Source organism: Arabidopsis thaliana, chromosome 2 (genome assembly GCF_000001735.4).
Source record: "Arabidopsis thaliana chromosome 2, partial sequence".
NCBI classification, from domain to species: Eukaryota; Viridiplantae; Streptophyta; class Magnoliopsida; order Brassicales; family Brassicaceae; genus Arabidopsis; species Arabidopsis thaliana.
The window spans coordinates 10,312,593-10,326,705 of record NC_003071.7 but is presented as its reverse complement, the minus strand read 5'-3'; the positions used below and the strand labels follow the sequence as shown (position 1 = coordinate 10,326,705).

At 34.1% G+C, this 14,113-nt stretch overlaps 3 protein-coding genes across 5 annotated transcripts; all 3 read left to right on the top strand.

Moving 5' to 3' along the window:
• Positions 1 to 4,282: 4,282 nt before the first annotated feature.
• On the top strand, positions 4,283 to 7,493 carry LRL1 (LJRHL1-like 1). 2 transcript variants are annotated; one of them, NM_127988.6, is made up of 6 exons: positions 4,283 to 4,819; positions 4,885 to 5,055; positions 5,200 to 5,265; positions 5,808 to 5,873; positions 6,262 to 6,318; positions 6,659 to 7,493. In NM_127988.6, the coding sequence occupies exons 1-6, from the start codon at positions 4,529 to 4,531 to the stop codon at positions 7,058 to 7,060; spliced, it is 1,053 nt and encodes a 350-aa protein (NP_180003.1). In that variant the 5' UTR covers positions 4,283 to 4,528; the 3' UTR covers positions 7,061 to 7,493. The 2 variants fall into 2 exon arrangements, with proteins under 2 accessions (NP_180003.1, NP_001324443.1); NM_001335926.1 differs by lacking the exon at positions 4,283 to 4,819 and having other exon boundaries at positions 4,849 to 5,055; positions 6,659 to 7,372.
• A 1,859-nt stretch (positions 7,494 to 9,352) lies between these two features.
• AT2G24255 (LOW protein: F-box/kelch-repeat protein) lies at positions 9,353 to 11,191 on the top strand. Its single transcript, NM_127987.2, has 3 exons — positions 9,353 to 9,493; positions 9,612 to 10,708; positions 10,919 to 11,191. The coding sequence occupies exon 2, from the start codon at positions 9,643 to 9,645 to the stop codon at positions 10,651 to 10,653; it is 1,011 nt and encodes a 336-aa protein (NP_565566.1). The 5' UTR covers positions 9,353 to 9,493; positions 9,612 to 9,642; the 3' UTR covers positions 10,654 to 10,708; positions 10,919 to 11,191.
• Positions 11,192 to 11,720: 529 nt separating this feature from the next.
• Positions 11,721 to 13,640, top strand: AT2G24250 (LOW protein: F-box/kelch-repeat protein (DUF295)). Of its 2 annotated transcripts, none has more exons than NM_127986.2 (2): positions 11,721 to 11,847; positions 12,138 to 13,612. In NM_127986.2, exon 2 carries the CDS (start codon positions 12,146 to 12,148, stop codon positions 13,268 to 13,270), a length of 1,125 nt encoding a protein of 374 aa, NP_565565.1. In that variant the 5' UTR covers positions 11,721 to 11,847; positions 12,138 to 12,145; the 3' UTR covers positions 13,271 to 13,612. The 2 variants fall into 2 exon arrangements, with proteins under 2 accessions (NP_565565.1, NP_001031407.1); NM_001036330.2 differs by having other exon boundaries at positions 11,726 to 11,847; positions 12,115 to 13,640.
• The last annotated feature ends 473 nt before the right edge of the window (positions 13,641 to 14,113 follow it).

Below are 14,113 nucleotides of genomic sequence, written 5' to 3'. Positions count from 1 at the left end.
GTAATTGCAGTCGAGATTAAAGTTAAACAGAATAGTTTTTTTTTTTCAAACAACTGTAGATTTTTAGTTGACAATGACAGCGGAAGTTCAAGAAGAGATAATCGAAGAGATCTAAAAAAAAACAAATTCAGTTTCCAATTGATGGAAGAAAGAAAGTCCACTCTCAAGTCTCAGTTCTCATCCTTGCTTGCATTAGACATTGAGACATTGATATTTTATTTTTAAAATATGATCACCAGATTATTAGGTGGAAGAATATCCTAAGAAGTTGTGGAAGTGTAATGCTCTATTTTCAGTTTAAATAATTTAGTTACATTTTAAAGTTATAGTCATTGTATAGAAAATATAATAACTTACAATTCAGCGAGTTTTATTTTGCTTTACACAAAAAAATGTAAACTACAATTCGTTAAAATTATGTGGTATATGCGGATTGAGGTGTAAAGGGAGAAATGACAAAGACGTATACCAATATGTATTTATTATACAGAAGAATGTGAAAATTCATATTTTATGACTTCGATTTACTTTATTAAGAACAAACAAAGATAATTATACCTGTTTAAGTACTTCTCTGTCTTAATAATAATAATTATATCAGTTCATCGATCTCTTTGCTCTCTAGCTTTGTTGCGTAGTACATTAATTATTTGACCAACATTTGCAATTAATAAATGAATGTAATTAAAGCCCATCTTTCTCCCTTGTGAGTTTGTGCAAACACAGAATGTCCCATGTGCTTAATCACGCAGAATATGAATATTTCTTCTTAAATAAGACTAATCCCATTTAAATATACTATTTATATAAATATATATCTTCCATATATATACTGAAGAACAAATACTTATATGTTGCATTGGTTTCCTGGCAAAAACAAAATCTAGTTTATTTGGACCAATATGTACTTGTTTCATACTCAAATCTACACCTCTTTTGTTTATGATCTAAATAAATTTTTAATGACTTAAAATATTACGTAAAATTTGTTGTTACTTAATCAAAAAAATTTTAAAGTTTATTAAGGTTTGGTGTTAACAGTTTAAAACTTTTTAAAAATTATCTAAAATCTTTATAAAACTAAAGTTATTGGATTCATACTTTTATAAAGTCATTGTTATTTAATTGAAACAAAAAAATGTATGATTGTTAATCAATTAAATTATTGTGTTATTGGTTTATGTAGACATGGACATTTGTCGACCAATATCAAAATAGAGATTGTTAAAAAAAGTTTACAAAATTGTAAAAAATTAATCAATAATATTATAAAAACTCTCTACCAATAGTTTAGAATCTTTCATTAATTTATTTATCTTCTATGATATTACTAAAGTTATCAAAAAAAATTGTAAAAATTATAAACCAATAAAACCTCCTAACTGAAGTTAACTTATCTTCCAATATTGTTTATCTTTCTAACAAACCTTTAATATAACTATGGTTTGATTTTGTTCATAAAAATATTGATATAACAATTTAACAATGATTATGGGTTGTTATACTCTTTTTTTCTGTTTTAAGATGGGTTGTTCTGCTTTCTTAATTGCCGTAGAGAATGTGCACATTCTATCGAAAGAACCGTGAAAGTTTGAGGCTTCTAATGTAACATTCTATTGATTAAATTAAAGACCATTAATTGACCAAATTGTGACTTGTGAGTTGTGAGTGACACAAAACTGTAACATTCTATCGATTAACCGAAAATAAAATTTTATCATTTTGAAACCTATAACTCGGAGAGTGGAAAGTGAACACGCCAACACAAGACGTGTCCATTTAGATTGTTGGATATAACTTGTAAAGCTCGATATGCATGTATACGTATTTATATGCGTAATATGCAATACACACATGCACATACGTAGACATACATGAACGTAGATGAGCCTATATATGTTTGTTTAATCGTTAAATTTTTGAAAGAATTCTGACTTGGGAATATTATTTCAATGAACTTATTCCATGGTACGAACCACTACATACATATATGCATGAATGTGCATTATAACATGAGAAGATACATGCACACAGTCACACATATATGATTTTTATAAGTATGCTTTCACGAATTTTGTTGTCTATAACTATAATTAAGAAAATAGCTATGAATTGAGATAACTTTTCAAAAAGAATATTTTAACAAGAAATCAAAAAATATTTTATGATAATGAGACGTAACTCCCGTAAGCATTTATTATGATTTATTTTATTATTAGAAAACTTTATTGTGAAAAAATGCAATTATATAAAAAAAATATAATGAATAGAGAGATTTTGTTTCATTAAAATGTGTTCATGTTAGCAATTAATGGAAAAGAGGAAAACAATATTTCTGACTACAAAATACAGACCTCGAAACCTTAAATGTATTAGTTAATGAATCCAAATGAAGAAGTGTCAAACATCCGGACACAAAAATTAAGTTTGCAAATATTTTAATGTTATTATTTATCCCAAAAAGAGTATATGGTGAATGTGGCACAATCTAAAGAAATACCAAATTTTCAGCTACATATAAAAATAAAAAAAAAGAAGAATAATAACTATCTATTTATAAAGAAAAAGCTCCACGTCGTACGTGATTAGCTCAAAAGATAAGTTATCATATTGATAGGGAATTTCATTTTAAAAAGTTATTATCATATTTTGTAATTATTAATTTACGAGTATCGTCTTTGGGATAGGATGTTTGTGATCTTGGGGGCATAGAAAAAAACAGTAGAATTTCGAGAGCTCTAGCATCATTGATGAATGTACCTGCTCGAGTTTATAATTTTAGACCATTGTCAATTATCATCGTGAAAAGATTATTAAAACATGAATGTAATATTTCATTCTCGGATTGTATTAATAAATATATAATATGTTTCATTTTATGAGTAATTTTGTACTATACATAATTCAGTTAATGATCAATTGCGGAAAATTCTAAATTTTTATATAATGAGAAACTTATTTACAATTTTAAAACTTATTTAACATTCGTATATATGAGTTGAACAAATGCACCATGTGTGTGTGAACAAATTTGCAGTACCATGTAAAACTAATTAGCTTACCAAGATGGACTACAAGTGTTTTTGGTCGGGCTAGAAGTAAATGGGTTGGAAACTGGTCATAGATATGGGTAAACGACCAGCGGCTGTGCTCTTTTAACCATCTCCTAAATTACTTTAATCCAAAGCCAATATTTTTTGATCATTCTCATTAAAATGGTTGGTTTTCCAGTGAATTTTGAAGTTAAGGTATATCTGTAGATAGTCAAGTAGCTAGATTAATCATTGGGTAACACTTAGGTGGTCCGAGACCATTTTGGGTAGCTCCAATGTACATCTCTTGAATTCCATCGATCCAAAGGGTCGTTTGGTTTCATCATTCTCCTTAAAATGATGTACTCTCTGAAAAGAAAAAAAATAGGTTAACGTCGTTAGGTCGAATGGATTTTTCAATGGGTAAGTAAGTATTTTTGATTTTGGTATGGTTCGGATAAATTCACGTTTATCCGGCTAAATGGCTCGAACATTTTGAATTCCACCCAAATGGTTAATCAACTTCTTAGGAAAACCTTTTGAGTGAATATCCAAGCCTCTATTTAATCGATCAGATCTAGGATTGGACAAGGATATCCTCCTTGTATTTGGTTTTTGGTGGGACTAATTAGGTAACTCCTTGGTCCATGTAAAATTTTTAGAAGCCACAATTGAAACGTAAGAAAGGCACTAATAATCACGGGCATGCCATCATCACCCATATACAGTATAATATTTATATAAGATTTTTTACACATATTAACAAAACACAAAAATCTCATTTAAATTATTTCCTTTCTATAAAAACATTATTAATTACACCTAATTTAATTAATAAAAAATATGTAACAAAATATAATTGATCAAAAATATTAAATATATTTAATTTTTGTATAGAAAAATGAAAACAACATTTATTTTACAACAACAAAACAAATCATTAAACTACATGAAAACACAAAAATAATAAAATTGCTAAACAATAAATGTTATCTAAGAAAACTATAATTGTATACAAAAGCTAGCTATTACACTTAGCACCATATAAATAAACTTCTTATCCATCAATGTTTAATATATATTTGTATAGTAAAATAAAACTAGTTTGCATCTGAAAAAGTATAATCAAATAAAACTCTTTAGATAGCAATATGTACATTAAAAAAAGACTTATTTTCATACGTATTAAGCTGTAAAAAATAATGATTAAGATTTGGGGTAAAGAGAAACCAAAGTTTAAGACGGAAACGAAACAAAAGATGATAATCATCGATTCATCATCACGATATAATATGGGTTGCTAACCACAATAGAAAAACAAAAGTTCTTTTAAGGTTTTAATAATATATCACCAAAAATGATAATTAAAACCTAAAATTAAAATAATATATCTACAAGACTACAACAATTCTGCTTTATAATAAAGCTATAAACCTCAACATTTTTCAACCTCTTCCCAAAAAAAAGTGTAGAAGCAGAAGAAACCCATCATCATCATGATGAACTCTTCTCTTCTAACTCCTTCTTCTTCATCTTCTTCCCATATCCAAACTCCATCAACAACTTTCGACCACGAAGACTTCCTCGATCAAATCTTTTCCTCGGCCCCGTGGCCCTCCGTCGTCGATGATGCTCATCCTCTTCCCTCCGATGGCTTCCACGGCCACGATGTCGACTCAAGGAATCAGCCGATCATGATGATGCCTTTGAATGATGGCTCCTCCGTCCACGCTCTTTATAATGGCTTCTCCGTCGCCGGATCTCTTCCTAACTTTCAAATCCCTCAGGTATAATCTCTTTCTCTTTTCTAAGTTTTTCTCTTCTTGAAAACGAGACTTATGGTGAAATATAGGGATCGGGAGGAGGATTGATGAACCAACAAGGACAAACGCAAACGCAAACGCAACCTCAGGCGAGCGCGTCTACAGCTACTGGTGGTACGGTGGCGGCTCCGCCGCAGAGTAGGACTAAAATCCGAGCTAGGAGAGGTCAAGCAACTGATCCTCATAGTATCGCCGAAAGGGTTAGTTGTTTTTGTTTTTTATTTTACTTTGTTCGATGCATTAATTTGTATCAGTTACCGAGAAAGGTGTCGAAATTGAATTTTTTTTAGCTTTTTGAAGAAAAGATTTGAGTATTTTCTGGAAAAAATGTTTTTATGGGACAGTTACGAAGAGAGAGAATTGCGGAAAGAATGAAAGCTCTTCAAGAACTCGTTCCTAACGGCAATAAGGTAAATTTTTATTCAATTCATTTTCAGTTTAGTTTCCAAAAATTAAGATTAGTTAAAATATTAAATGGATCATTATGAAAATAAACTTCACTTTCCATCATTTTATTCATCATCCACTCTTGATTCGTGCGATCCATAATTCCATCTAATTTACAATTTAAACTCCATCGTCTATTTATAGTTCTCATCTTCTAGACCTAAAATTGAAAAAATACAAAATAAATAATGAAAATAAGTGTCGAAATGATCAGGAACTTTCTTGGAGCTAGTTGTTCAAGAGATAGTTTTAGGCTGTCAACTAGAACTTTCAGGAGTTAACAAGTAAATTTATATTTTTTGTTTTACTCATATAATTGGTGGTTGTGTAGTCTATCTATATATAGGAGTAGCTAGTAGTATATATCAATCAAATGATTAAACACTGATTAGCTAATTAATTAATTAGGCTACAATAATAAAGTTAACTAATGCAGTAATAAATGAGTTAGGATCTCAGTTCTGACAGTTTTGTTTTTGTATTTTATTTGTATAATAATGGACAGACAGACAAGGCATCGATGCTCGATGAGATCATAGATTATGTCAAGTTTTTACAACTCCAAGTCAAGGTGAATCTCTCCCTCTCTCTCATATATTTACAGTTATTATTTTATTAAGTTTGTTTTTCATACGTACAAGGGGTAATTCTTTTACAGAGTGCAATTTGTTTTATTTTATTCTCTTCAATATAGATGGAAGATTCGTTTTTTTGCCTTTTAGTTTGACATATTAAACAAAAAGAAAAGCTGACATATTAGTACAATCTTTACATACCAATATATCAAATTTATGGGCCTCTGCAACTAAAATTCCTTATGCTCCCTCCTCAAATTTTATATATACATTCTGGATTATTATGTCATATAAATACATACATGATAAATAATGTTTTTAAGTTATAAATTAGTGGACCAGTGTACTTAATCATTCTGTTTTGAATTTAATTATGCGTTTTAGGTACTGAGCATGAGCAGATTGGGAGGTGCTGCTTCCGTTTCTTCTCAAATCTCCGAGGTAACTAATATATTACTATCTCTACGTACTCATTTTTCATAAATTTCAATAAACATCAAAGCCAATGGACAAAATTAAGAAATTAGACAATCACTTTTCTCTTATAATGTTAATTAGATTTTACAAAATATTATTTTGGTGTGTAAAAATAGATAAATCGTGCAAGACGTTGAAAACAAAATGAATGTAAAAAGTTTCCAGAAACAGAAAACAAATAAGACAAATTTTATAATTCTAAAATAGAGAAATATAAAAGAGAGCACGCGTGCCGACTAATCACTTAGGGTTTCGCTTTCTTTGTCTTTTTGTTTTTCAAAATGTTTTGTTTTATTTTGCTTAGGCTGGTGGATCCCACGGGAACGCATCCTCCGCCATGGTCGGCGGTAGCCAGACGGCCGGAAACTCCAACGACAGCGTTACAATGACGGAACATCAAGTGGCCAAACTAATGGAAGAAGACATGGGCTCGGCCATGCAATATCTTCAAGGGAAAGGTCTTTGTCTCATGCCAATCTCTTTAGCCACCGCCATCTCAACCGCCACGTGTCACTCCCGTAACCCTTTGATCCCTGGAGCTGTTGCCGACGTCGGAGGTCCTTCCCCTCCCAATCTTTCTGGCATGACCATACAGTCGACGAGTACAAAAATGGGTAGCGGTAATGGGAAATTAAACGGTAACGGCGTGACCGAGAGGTCGTCTTCTATCGCCGTTAAAGAGGCCGTATCCGTTTCGAAAGCGTGATAACGGCCGTTTACTTTTGGGGTTAGGCAGAGAGATACCAAAAACAAAGAGAAAGTGGGGTGAAGTGGGAGATAAAGTCAAAGTCTACGAAGAATGAGGTTGAGGTTGTTTGATGTGTTCTCTGAACGAAGCCATATTTTTCGTAGAGTTTTGGTTCTTTTACCTACGCACTACAAAACCATTCAAGGGACATTTCTTTTTCTTTTTTAAATATATGGTTGCAATATGTTTTATTTTTATTAAATAAAGTTGGTATCGTTGATCTGAATATTAGGCTAGAAAAAGAAAAAAATAGTATATTGGTTTTTCACTTAGAGATGGAGTTATAATCTCGTCTCTCAAATCTCAAATATTGAATCCAAGACTTTAGATGTTTATGGATCGCACAAGTCTAAATATTAGGATATGAGTTTGAAGAATATACAAATTCTGTACAAAACAAAGAGGTACGTACGTCTATACATTTTCACTATAGACATCAATCATCATTTAACAATTTTACAGTAGCAGTCTGTTTAAATGGACCTACTCAATACTAAAAAGTCTAAAACATTTTCTTAACTTGACACCATTAACTTTTTATCACAACACACGTCTATCTCAAATCCACACTACAAAATTAATTTTTCTTTTTAAATTACATCTTTGATCTATGAACACAACCTAGAAACCAAAACGTATTCCATCGAGGAAACTCTAGCTCGCTAATTAACAAAACTTGTTTTTTTTCTCTTTTTTTTTTTCCTAAATATTTTGGCTAACCCAAACAAAGCCTGTCTCTTATGTAAAAAATTCATGTCCTCATTCCCTTTTGCCAAACTAGCATATTTCCTACTTTCCATTAGGAAATTATTGCTCTCTATACAACCCAATATTTCAATATATATTTATCATATCTTTGAAATATCCTTATGACTCTCTTTTTGTTTAATGCCTTTCCTCTTGAAAATATCTTCCTAAACACTTTGAGACGTGCATACTCTTTCATATACAGATCGATTTAAAGAAAAATAATCTTAGCAAACGACATTTCCAAATTAAGGGCCTGACTGGTTTAAACACAGCGGATGCGGTTGCGATTGCGGGAGTTTGCGGAAACGGACGGTTGCGGTTTTAAGCGTTATCAAGAGTTTTGAACGACTGGTTGAGCGTTTGATAATGGGTGCGTTTGCGGGGTTTGACTGGTAAACCAGCGGATGCGATAGTAATTAAATAAAAAATAACCAAAATAAATATAATATATTACTATTAAAAGAAATAAAAATACAATATATTATGATAAATTTATAATATTAGAAAATTTGATTTTCTGACCAAATAAAAATACAATATATCATCTCGTCCGACCAAATGATTTCTAATCGAGAAAACAAATCGAAACATGTATTCAATCAAAAAACTCAAAAGAATACAAAATAAAATAAAAACAACGATGCTATGAAATAGTTAAAGAATTACACTAGGTAATGAATGAATAAAAGGATAGATGATACTTATGTTTGATTCTTGATTTTGATTTTCATCGGATGCCATAATTGAGACAATACGATTACAATATATTGATTAAGGTTTTCTAATAAAAATCAGATATATAAAAGATTAGATTATTTTAATTATAGTAATTAGAGTTTGGATGGAAGCCACAATTATTTAATTTAATTAAAAAATGATATTTTTTTTTAACCTAACCGCTACCGCTCGCAACCGCAAACGATTGCGGAAAAGAGTTTTTGAAAAACGGGCGATTTCGAGCGGTCCAAAACGATATCTAACGATTTCTATGATTGGTGTCAATCGCTAACAAGCGTTTGCGGGTGGTAAAGGGAGAACCAATCAAGCCCTAAGTCTAATACATTATTTTTAACTTTGAGTGTTTTCGAGCAGCCTCTCTATTTTCAATTTTCCATTTTTTGAATATCCAGGCGCTACATGTATCGGAAATGCTCCCATTCGATCAAAGCCAATCGCTTTAACCTTGCAATCTATTGCACAAACTTCACAAACTCATACCTTTTCAATCAATCGTTTTGTTTTAGAATTGAACGAACAAGAACACAACACTTTGCGTGTTCCAAATGATCAAAGATACATCTCGCAAAGCTTTGCCTATCAATCCACTATCAAACGTGATCTTTATATTCAAAATCAAAACCCGAATTGTTTAATCAGCTTCACTTGATTTTAACCGGCCAATTCCTTCGGTTAATTTCCCAATTCAATCTCGAACCGAATCCCACCTCTTTCTCAATTCATGTCCCACCTCAAATCTTCTCGTCTACGACACTAGTCTAGGGCAAACTTCACAATCGACACTAACAGTAAATTGCTACAGCGGAAGCGATTCTTCCTTTGTATACTCAATTTCTTTAAAGCTTAATCAAAATCACTCTCTCTTCCTTCAAATTCTCCAGAGACCTTGGGCTCCAAGTTACGGTACGATCATATCTCTTTATGCCAAATGAATCTTCGGGTTTTTTCCCCAATATTTTGTTGCGATTTTACTGTACAATCAATTCAAATGTAAATTAGAATTTTTTTAGCAAATTCGTAGATTGCAGCGTTTTCTGTCTCCATTAGCAAACATGGCAGAACCCAAAACGAAGAAGACATCAACATCATCGATAACCCCAGACTGGTCTGAGCTCCCTGAGGAGCTACTGTATCTTGAAGTATCTAGGGGACAACTGTTTCGATGTTGTTCATGCTCGCTCTGTTTGCAGCTTGTGGCGATCCACATTTCCTTTGTCTCCCTTGTTACGCCCAAGTTACTCTCTTCCCTCGTTCAACGAATTCCCTTCAGAAAGCAAAAACATGTGCACCCTCGAGAAGGTCCATCTCCTGATATTGCTGATGATCAGCTTTCCGATGCTCTTCAATGTTTAGTGAACGTGAAGATCCCAGCATCTATTCCAAAAAAGATCATCCCTTTGGGCCATAAGTACAGAATGATCGGTTGGGAATATAATCGCGCGACTTTTCTTCGGCTAGACAAGGAGGGAAGAAGAGGAGAATTTGTTGTGCTTCTCGAAGTCTCTGACACTTTGCTGGTGTTAACAAGTGCTGAAATGAGGTGGAAGCAGCTTGAGAACGTCCCATATACTATATGCGTTGATATAGTCACTTTTAGAGGCAGATTTTATGCACTTTTTCTTTCAGGACAAATCGTCGTTATCGATCCTTATTCGCTGGAGGTGACTCTTCTGTTGTCCTCACCTCAGGACCCGCGAGAATTACGGTCTCTGGTTCCATATGGCAAAGATGAACTTTTCCTGGTTGAGGTAATCATCCCAAATGATGTTGTAATAGACTTTAGTCGGTTAGCTCGTAGAGTGAGGAGGGTAGATGAGAAGGCTGGTAAATGGGTTGAGGTCGGTGATTTGGGAGACTGTGTATTGTTACTTGGAAATCTCTCTTGCTCGGCTAAGGAATTTCCTCGGGGTTTTGGTTTGACTGAGAACGCAGTTTTGTTCGGCGATCAGTCAGGCAATGCATTTTTATACTATAAACAAAGTGCGGTAAAAGATCTCAAGGGAGAATCGTGTGATGATACTCAACCATTTTTTCCGGTTATGGCTCTCCATGAAGACTGCTAGGCAGTAAAATCCTGCTTTAGAGAAATAAAAACATAAATTCCTATCATATTTTTAGGTATGGATTTTGTGATATCTCATGTTACCCATTGTTGGATCACTGGTATTTAATGTTGAAGTTAAATCTCAGTTCTGAGTTCTTATAACTTTTTTTCGTCATCATGATCTTTTTGAACAATTTGACACTGTCCAAAACTGAAACGTTTAGCCACGATATAGAAACTCTTTTCTTGGTCACTGATCTTTTATTGTGTGCTGCCTTGTGCAGTTTAAAAATCTTGCTACTTGAATGGAACTGGCGCTTGATGACGACGATATGGACTAAATGTAGGAAAACTACATTGCTTTTGACCGTGTAGCTCCCGAAGACTTCCTCAATAAAGCAATGGCTGATTACTCTAGCTCGTTGATATTTCCCTGGAGTCTTTGATTTTTCTCGACGTTTAAGTTAGCTTTTCCATCTTTTTAACATATTATACCGATGTCATTTTGAATGAGAATATAGCTTTTAAGTGGAATAGAGAGGGTAGACATTTGTTTTTTCAAAGTGATGAAAAGAAGTGAACTAGATTCTTTAAAGATCAGAGCATATCCACTGTGGTAGCTCACATACTAATACTGTTACGCCAGAACTTTCCCAGAGAGTGTCAATGAGAAAAGAAAATTCCTTCCAAAAGCTAAAGCTAAGTTCTTGAAATCATCTTTAAAGGAAAATGAAACTTACTTCTATAGTTAGCCTAGGGAGTTTCATTGATGGGGTTACCAAGCTCTGTGTTATTTCATTAATGTTGCGTACTAGCGTTTATTAACCGTTCCAAAAACAAGAACTCACATCACTTTACGAGTTCCTAAGATTCAAACCGATCGAAGATACCTCTTGGCAAATCAGTATCAAAAATATTCTTGGGTACAGAGGAGAGAAACAAGAGTACAAAACAATCAACAGAACGAAGAAAAGAAACATAACAACAACATAATGCAAAAACGACGTCATCTCAAGTCTATCCGAAAACCAAAGTCTTAACCGGCTCATTTGATATAAACCGTCTCAATCCCTTCGGTTCTTTGCTTTCCCAATCAATCCAACCCCAAACCAAATTCGCTCTAAATCTTAACTAGTCTCTATCCCCATTTGTCGACGCTACGAAAGGGCTCTGAAGAATCTGCAGGAAGCTCCAACTTTTTCTCCAAGTTACGGTACTACTACGACCTATCTCTTTAATCCCTGCGAATATTCTATAATGAACTGTGAATTTTCTGTTACCAACTTTTAGTTTTTCCTGTGGCAAATTGATCAAACCCAGAATTGATTATGACCTTTGGAGCTTCAGTGAAATCAATTTTTTCCTGTTGGGTTTTATTTTCCAAGAATGAACTGAGAATTTTCTAAAAATGGAAGAGTTGGATCGTTTCAGCAATTTCATCAAACCCCTAAAAAAAAGTTGTAAATTTTCGAAATTGCAGCAGTAAATTTCTGTGTTCTTCAGCAGCAAGCATGGCAATGAAAAAGAAGATATCAACATCATCGATAATGCCAGACTGGTCTCAGCTCCCTGAAGAGCTACTTCACATTATCTCAACGCATCTAGAGGATCACTATTTCGATGCTGTTCATGCCCGCTCTGTTTGCCGCTCATGGCGATCCACATTTCCATTTCCTTCTTCTCTATTACGCCAAAGTTACTCTCTTCCCGCTTTCCCTTTAGAAAGCAAAGACTTGTGCTGCACCCTGGAGAAGGTCCCTTTGTTCCTCTTTAGAGTTCTAACTCCTCCTGATGCTGCTGATGCTTCCTCCGAATATTTTCTGGGAGGATTAGGCCAAGATAAGTCAAATGATCATGTGGAGCTTCCATCTCCTCTTCAGTGCTCAGTGAAAGTCAATGTTCCAGGAACTGAGCCAATTTTGATGAACATGCTTGACTGCCAGATCATCCCTCTGGGCCATAAGTACAGATTGATGATCGGTTGCAATCCTGAAGAATACAGTGCAGCTTTTCTTCCGCTAAACGAACAAGGAGGAGGAGGCGAATTCGTTGCGCTCCTCGACTGCACTGATTTGTTTTTGGTGTTAAGAAGTACTGAAATGAGATGGATTCGGCTTGAGAAACCCTCAACTGCTTCATGTAAGGAGTTATTCACTTTTAGAGGAAGGTTCTATGCAACTTTCTTTAATGGGGACACGTTCGTTATCGATCCTTCTTCGCTGGAAGCGACTCCCCTAACACCTCATATCGACTCCAACTTTCTGGTTCCATCTGGCAATGAGGAGCTTTTCCTGGTTAAGACAGACTTCCTAAGATGTAGAGTAAGTAGGCTAGATGAGGAGGCTGCTGAATGGGTTGAGGTCAGCGATTTGGGAGACCGTGTTTTGTTTCTTGGTGGACACCTGGGGAATTTCTACTGCTCCGCTAAGGAGCTTCCTCATGGTTGTGGTTTGACTGGGGACTCGATTTTGTTCACCGTTGGGTCACGCAATGTAACTTACCCCTATAAATATGGAGTACATACAAATAAAAGAAAGGCTGAAGACAATATCAATTGTTGGAGATCCTCAAGGGAGAATCGTGTGTTGTTCCGCAACAGATATGATCCGGTCCTGTCTTTCCGGGTTGAACGCTAGGCCGCAAATTCTCACTTCAGACTGTTATTCTGTTTTTATTAGATCAAAGGCTATGTTTTCCTTTGATTTTAAGTCTAGATTTTGTGTACTTGAAAACTCGAACTATACATGATCTCTAGCAAATGTGCAATGGTCTATTGTAGTTAGTCTAGAAAGATTTGTTGGTAACCAGCTATGTTCTTATCAAACTTGTTGCAGGCATAGCAGCAATGTCGTCCCCTTATGCCATACCCTCATACAACTACTATTCTTGCTTTTATTCTGTTAAGAGCTTTTTGATCGTTGTATATTGCTACTACATTTTGGTTTGAAGTAGTGGTGCATGTGTTGCATAGTCCGTAGGTAAAACTGGTCCGAAAGCGGTAAACAGGATCACTTCGTTGTTAGTTTGTATCCTTGGGATAGTGAAGATCTTGACAGTTGGTACGTTTGAGTTTTGTATCAAATTTAAGCCTTTTCTGTGATTCAGGGAAGCTTTCAAGAAAGAAGGTGATAATCAGGAAAACTACATTGCTTTTGACTACTCGAGCTGATTGTACTTGCCTTGAGGGAGTCTTTGATTTTCTCAACGGTTAGGTAAGCTTTTCCATCTTTTTTTTTAACATATCAGATTTCCAATATTCTTGAATGAGAATATAGCTTTTAAGAATGGAAATGGAACAGAGAGGGTAGAGACTGATTTTGCAAAGTGATGGTAAGAAGTGAACTAGATTCTTTAAAGGTCAGAGCTTATCCAATGTGGTAGCTCACATTGTTATGCCACAAACTTTCCCGGAAAGTGTAAATGAGAAAAGAAAATTCCTTCCAAAAACTAAAAGCTAAAATCTTGAATCTTTAAGGAAA